Raw genomic sequence first — 6,761 nt, 5'->3', positions numbered from 1 at the left:
GGAAAATTCTCTCTCTCTGCTTCTGCTCTTTCTGTGTAACTCTGACTTTCAAATAAATCTTTTTTAAAAAAAATACTACATTTATGCTCCTGCTTCTCTATTGCAATGGGTACCACATGGATAGACTTCATTCCATGTTCTTGTCTCAAGGCAATTAGGAATAGAATGAAAAAGAGTAGAAAAGTGGCATCATGAATGAAAAAGGCATTATGCACTCAGTAATACAGGAAAATTCAGATGAGTGTTGCAACTTATAGGGTTTGAGGTTGTCCCTTTAAAGAATGAGAGTAATGTGTGTGGCAACATCTACTTGCATATTCAAATAGACCTTGGGTAGTGGAGTCTAATCCAGATGTGCACACAGATAAGTTGAAATTTCTCATGGGTATACAGGTCACCACACACTCATTCCCTTGTGTTGCACACAACACTTATTATCCAGGGCCAGGGTACACTATTATGGCTGGAACATGTGTCACTTGATATGCCTATGGTCACATCACTGGTTTGCACTACAATAATGAGGGGAAAGAATCCTGGGTGGCCAAAAAAGCAGCTATAAAACAAGTAACTTTGTAATTGATGAAGATGGTATTCCAAATAACTGTTGAAATAACTGTTACTCAACTTTTAAATATTTATTAACAAAATTTACACAAGAGAGCACAGTTCAGTTCATATACTTGATTCCACTCAGAATAATGAGAAACCAAAAGTTCCCGTTGAATAAGAGAAAAATTTCTGAAGAGCAGTTAACCACTCTCTGTCACAATTCATTATGAAAACTGCCCAATACTCACTAAGGTGTGATTCCACCAAAGAATTCTTCCAAACAAATTATACTTCAGGGACTTCTCTCTGTAATCTTGCTATGTTTTGTGGAAGTTTGCCTAATAATAAAGGTATTTCCTATTACAATAAATCATAGGATTTTTTCTTTCTGTGAGTTGTCAGTTAACCATTGACAGGTGACATATGGTACATAACTTTTCTATGCATGTATGTTTTCTCATTTCGGAGTCTTCATGTGAATTGATTAATGGCAGAAAAATTTTTTCACATTCATTAAATTGACATTTTACTGTATGAATTCCCTGTGTTAGTTGATGTTTAATTTCTTTTTTTTTAAGATTTTTATTTATTTGACAGGTACAGCTACAGTGAGAGAGACAGAGATAAAGGTCTTCCTTCTGTTGGTTCACTCCTCAAATGGCCACAGTGGCCAGAGCTGCACTGATCTGAAGCCAGGAGCCAGGTGCTTCTTCCTAGTCTTCCATGTGAGTGCAGAGGCCCAAGCACTTGGGCTGTCTTCTACTGCTTTCCCAGGCCACAGTAGAGAGCTGGATTGAAGAGGGGCAGCTGGGACTAGAACTCGCACCCATATGGGATGCCAGCATAGCAGGTGGAGGATTAACCTATTGCTCCACAGTGCCGGCCTGATGTTTAATTTCTGGCTATGGTTTTTTGAGTTCTATTGCACTTGAAGGGTATCGCCTTTCTTGAGTTGCATATTTATGCAAACCTGAATTCTATGAAAATATACTTCCACATTCATTACACTCCTAAGAAACCACTTGTGTGAATTTTCTGATGTATAATGCCATTTCTGACAAATGGCTTTTTGTCACACTAATAATATTTCTGAACTTCTTCATTTTCTTTAACAATTTGTGTTATTTATTTGAAAGTCAGAGTTAGAGAGAGACAGGGAAGCAGAAAGAGGTCTTCCATCTGCTAGTTCACTCCCCAGATGGATGCAATGGCTGGAGCTGCAGTGATCCAAAGCCAGGAGTCAGGAGCTTCTTCTGGGTCTCCCACGTGGGTGCAGGGCCATCTTCTACTGCTTTCCCAGGCCATAGCAGAGAGCTGGATCAGAAGAGGAGCAACTGGGACTAGAACCAGTGCCCACATGGTATGCCTGCATTTCAGGCCAGGGCTTTAACCTACTGTGCCACAGCGCTGGTCCCAACCTTTCTTCCTTATGGGAGTGCCTATTGTATGGGATGTAATTTCCAGCAAAAGGCTCTGTCACATGGTTATGTTGACTTTGGAAAAAGTCCTTCACATTCATTATATCCTTAAGTTCTCTCCCTTGTTTGATCTACATGTTATGAGGTATTCCTTCTGACAAAAGGCTTTCCCACATTTATTACAAGATTTCCATCATATAATAAATTCTCTGATGTTATATTGTGTAATTTTGGCAGAGTTTTCCAACATTCATTCCATTCATAAGGTTTCTCCCCCATGTGAATTCTGATGTTTTATGAGGTGTTACTTATGGATAAAGGCATTATATCCAAAGTGTTTTCCCCCATATGAATTAGATGATGTGCAATGAGGGCTGAATTATGGGAAAAAGCTTTCCAAGTCATTATGTCCAAAAGGTTTCTCTTTATGTGCATTTTCTGATGCATTCTGAGATGTGACTTATTGCCAAGGGCTTTTCTACAATCATTGCATTCATGAAGTCTCTCCCTGGTGTGAATTCTGTGGTGTAATATGAGCTATGATTTATAACATGATTTATAAAGGCTTTTCCACACTTACTAGATTCATAAGGTTTCTGCCCTGTGTGAACTGTTTTCATATGAGTATAACTTATAGAAAAAGGCTTTTCCACAGTCATTACATTTATGAGGTTTCTCCCCTGTGTGAATTCTCTGGTGCACGATGAGGTGTGACTTTTGTCCAAAGGTTTTCCACAGTCATTACATTTATGAGGTTTCTCCCCTGTGTGAATTCGCTGATGTTTCCTGAGGCCTGACTTGTATCTGAAGGCTTTTCCACAGTCATTACATTTATGAGGTTTCTCCCCTGTGTGCATTCGCTGGTGCACAATGAGGTGTGACTTTTGTCCAAAGGCTTTTCCACAGTCATTACATTTATGAGGTTTCTCCCCTGTGTGAATTTGCTGGTGTATGATGAGGTTTGACTTTTGTCCAAAGGCTTTTCCACAGTCATTACATTTATGAGGTTTCTCCCCTGTGTGAATTCGCTGATGTATGAGGAGGGATGACTTGTGTCCAAAGGCTTTTCCACATTCATTACATTTATGAGGTTTCTCCCCTGTGTGAATTTGCTGGTGTATGATGAGGTCTGGCTTTCGTCCAAAGGCTTTTCCACAGTCATTACATTTATGAGGTTTCTCCCCTGTGTGAATTCGCTGGTGTATTAGGAGGGATGACTTGCGTCCAAAGGCTTTTCCACAGTCATTACATTTATGAGGTTTCTGCCCTGTGTGAATTCGCTGATGTATGAGCAGGGATGACATTTGTCCAAAGGCTTTTCCACAGTCATTACATTTATGAGGTTTCTCCCCTGTGTGAATCTGCTGGTGTCTGATGAGGTCTGAGTTTTGTCCAAAGGCTTTTCCACAGTCATTACATTTATGAGGTTTCTCCCCTGTGTGAATTCGCTGATGTTTCCTGAGGCCTGACTTGTGTCCGAAGGCTTTTCCACAGTCATTACATTTATGAGGTTTCTGCCCTGTGTGAATTCGCTGGTGTATGATGAGGTCTGGCTTTCGTCCAAAGGCTTTTCCACAGTCATTACATTTATGAGGTTTCTCCCCCGTGTGAATTTGCTGATGTATGAGGAGGGCTGACTTTTGTCCGAAGGCTTTTCCACAGTCATTACATTTATGAGGTTTCTCCCCTGTGTGAATTTGCTGGTGTATGATGAGGTCTGGCTTTCGTCCAAAGGCTTTTCCACATTCATTACATTTATGAGGTTTCTCCCCTGTGTGAATTCGCTGGTGTATGAGGAGGGATGACTTGTGTCCAAAGGCTTTTCCACATTCATTACATTTATGAGGTTTCTCCCCTGTGTGAATTCGTTGGTGTATTATGAGGTGTGACTTTTGTCCAAAGGCTTTTCCACAATCATTACATTTATGAGGTTTCTCCCCTGTGTGAATTCGCTGGTGTATGAGGAGGGATGACTTGCGTCCAAAGGCTTTTCCACAGTCATTACATTTATGAGGTTTCTCCCCTGTGTGAATTCGCTGGTGTATGAGGAGGGATGACTTGTGTCCAAAGGCTTTTCCACATTCATTACATTTATGAGGTTTCTCCCCTGTGTGAATTCTCTGGTGTTCTATGAGGTCTGACTTCCACAAAAAGCCTTTTCCACATTGAAGGCATTTATAAAGTTTCTCTCCTGTGTGAATTCGCTGATGGTTTATGAGGTATGACTTCTGTGTAAAGGCTTTTCTACAGTCACTACATTCATGAGGTTTCTCCCCTGTGTGAATTTGCTGATGTTTCCTGAGGAATGAATTTTGTCTAAAGGCCTTTCCACAGTCATTACATTCAGAAGGTGAATTAAAACTGAGTGATTTTCCACAAGGTTTACATGTGTAAACTTTTCCCCTTGTATTTAGTCTCTGGTTTATTGCAAGATGTGACTGGTGAATGACAGGTTCAACATACATAATGTACTTATAAAATTTCTTTCTTGTGTGAGTTTGTTGATGCATATTGAGGCTAGAATTTTCATGGATAGCTTTTTCTATTTGCGTTGCTTTTCCAAAAGTGAGAGTTGACTTATTATGGTTTTCTGCCATATGAACCCTCTCAGATTTACAGAACATCTTTCTTGTGAAGACTTTTGCTTGTCCAGTGGGTCCAAATGGCTGCTTCATGATGTGAATATTGTCAAGCTGGCTAAGAGGCTCACAGAACTGGAGAGATTTTCCAGGTATCTTAGTGTTATCAAATTTCTCTCCAGCCTGTAGTTGATCAGGCCCACTGGGGGGATACACAGTGTGACATTTATTGCATTCCTCAGGCTTCAATCCTGAATAGATTCCCTTTTTAATAATCAGTGTTGGAACATGGCTTGAATTTAAACTAAGTGTTTTTCTTAATTCAATTCTCTTGAGAGCTGATGTCTTGTTATTTTTCATAAAATCCTGATTCAGACTTTTGTCCTGACTTTCCTGGTTGATCCTAATCAGGTCATCCCTTTTCATGACCACTGAAATGAGAAAAAAGCAATCATGTCACTGAATCACATGTAACTGTTTCTCCTGGCATACTCATGTAAAGGGAATGAAGTTACTTGTTATCCAAATGGCATAAGATGTTCACAAAATCAGTATGAGGTACTTATTTGTGACCATTATATGGTTTTTCTCCTTAATACATTAATATACCATGAGGTTTCCCAATGTTCAAACATGATCCTTTTTACTATGAGAATTTGTCAAGGATGGTAGAATGACTTTTGTGCTATGATGTGTGGGATACCTGCATCTCAAAACAGTGTCAGTTTGAGCCCTGGCTACTCTGCTTTCAGTACAGCTCTCTGCCTATGTAAACTGGAAGGAACCAGATAATGGTTCATGTGCCTGGGAACCTGTGAGAAACTAGGGAAGACTAGAGGGATTCTAGAGTTTTGGCTTCAGACTAGTTAGACCTAAGTGTTGCAGGCATCTGGGAAGTGAGCTAATAGAGGACCTCTTTCTCTCTCTCTCTTCTCTCACTATCACTCTGCCTTTCACAAAGATGAAATAACTATAAAATATTTTAAAGAATGGGCAAATATGTAATAAAAACATTCACCCACTACCTAGCAACCATTTTTTTCCCTGTGCTTTTTCTCCAGTTTATTTTTATAAAAATTGTGTGCTTTTTGCTTCTCTGATATCTCAACCATAAACATGAAAAAGTTTTACTGATCATTTACTTGCAGGTGGAGAAGAGTGAAATGTGCCTGTACTTTAAGCAGGACAACATTTAAGGAGTAGGACTTAAATCTATGAGTGTCTCATGCTCAGTCTTCCTAGGTAAACGTCATTTGTGGGATTTTTCAAATGAAAAATGACTTTGTCTCTACTCTATGACAGCTTCCCCAAATTCCTAAGGACACCCAACACCTTCAGCTTCTCAGAAGTACAACAGGTACAGAAAATTCCCAATATACGACTTTAGTTAAACACTCCCAATCAGTTTGAAGAATTTGTTTCTGCAAACCAGGATGTGCTCATCTTCTTTCAAAAGTGGTTTCTAACTCATTCTGAAATCATCAGTGCTGGTTACCTCCTCTAAAGTCTTTCTAGAAACATTCCTGTGTGATAATTTGAATTTCTGGAGGCATTTGATCAGTTGCCTCCTATTTTCACTGAAAGCTTCATTTCCTATGTTTTTCTTATCTTTTTATTTGCATATTTTTCAATGATACTGAAAATAAGAGAGAAATCATACTTCAAACTCCACCCTTCAAGAAATCTGAGCCACTCAACACAACCCCACGAGGCTACTTGACCTTGGGTCTCAAAATCTCATTACTTTCTTGGTGAGTCTAGGATCACTTATTTTCATGTTTTATATAAGTTCATGCTTAGTTTAGGATTTCTTTTTTCAAAGATTTACTTTATTTATTTGAATGCTAGAATTAAAGAGAGAGAGAGAGAAGTCTTTCATCTGCTGGTTCACTCCCCATATGGGAACAACAACCAATGCTGGGCCAAAATGAAGTTAGGAGCCAGGAGTGTCTTGTCTCCCACATGGGTACAGGGGGCCAAGGATTTGGGCCAACCTCTGCACTTTTCTCAGGTGCATTAGCAGAGAGCTGGATTAGAAGAGGACCAGCTGGGACTTGAACTGGCACCAATATGAAATGCTAGTGTTGCAGGCTGGAGCTTTAACACACTGCACCACAGTGTCATTGCTAGCTTCATAATTTCACAGCACAGAGGCTTACTCATGACCATCTTTTATTTATTTTTTTAAGATTTATTTATTTGAAAGTCAGAG

The 6,761-nt window shown here is 39.5% G+C and overlaps 1 protein-coding gene across 5 annotated transcripts in view; it reads right to left on the bottom strand.

Annotated features, from left to right (window-relative positions):
- Positions 1 to 617: 617 nt before the first annotated feature.
- Positions 618 to 6,761, bottom strand: part of LOC138848049 (zinc finger protein 271-like) — a 48,513-nt gene continuing 42,369 nt past the window's right edge. For all 5 annotated transcript variants that reach the window (XM_070067693.1, XM_070067696.1, XM_070067695.1 and 2 more), the window contains one exon: positions 618 to 4,980. In XM_070067693.1, the coding sequence (XP_069923794.1) occupies positions 2,396 to 4,980 (2,585 nt within the window). In that variant the 3' untranslated portion in view covers positions 618 to 2,395. The remainder of the gene's footprint in view (positions 4,981 to 6,761) is intronic.

This window comes from Oryctolagus cuniculus, unplaced genomic scaffold, assembly GCF_964237555.1.
Source record: "Oryctolagus cuniculus unplaced genomic scaffold, mOryCun1.1 SCAFFOLD_64, whole genome shotgun sequence".
Classification (NCBI taxonomy): domain Eukaryota; kingdom Metazoa; phylum Chordata; class Mammalia; order Lagomorpha; family Leporidae; genus Oryctolagus; species Oryctolagus cuniculus.
Note: the sequence above shows the minus strand (reverse complement) of the source record. Positions and strands in the feature narration are given on the sequence as shown.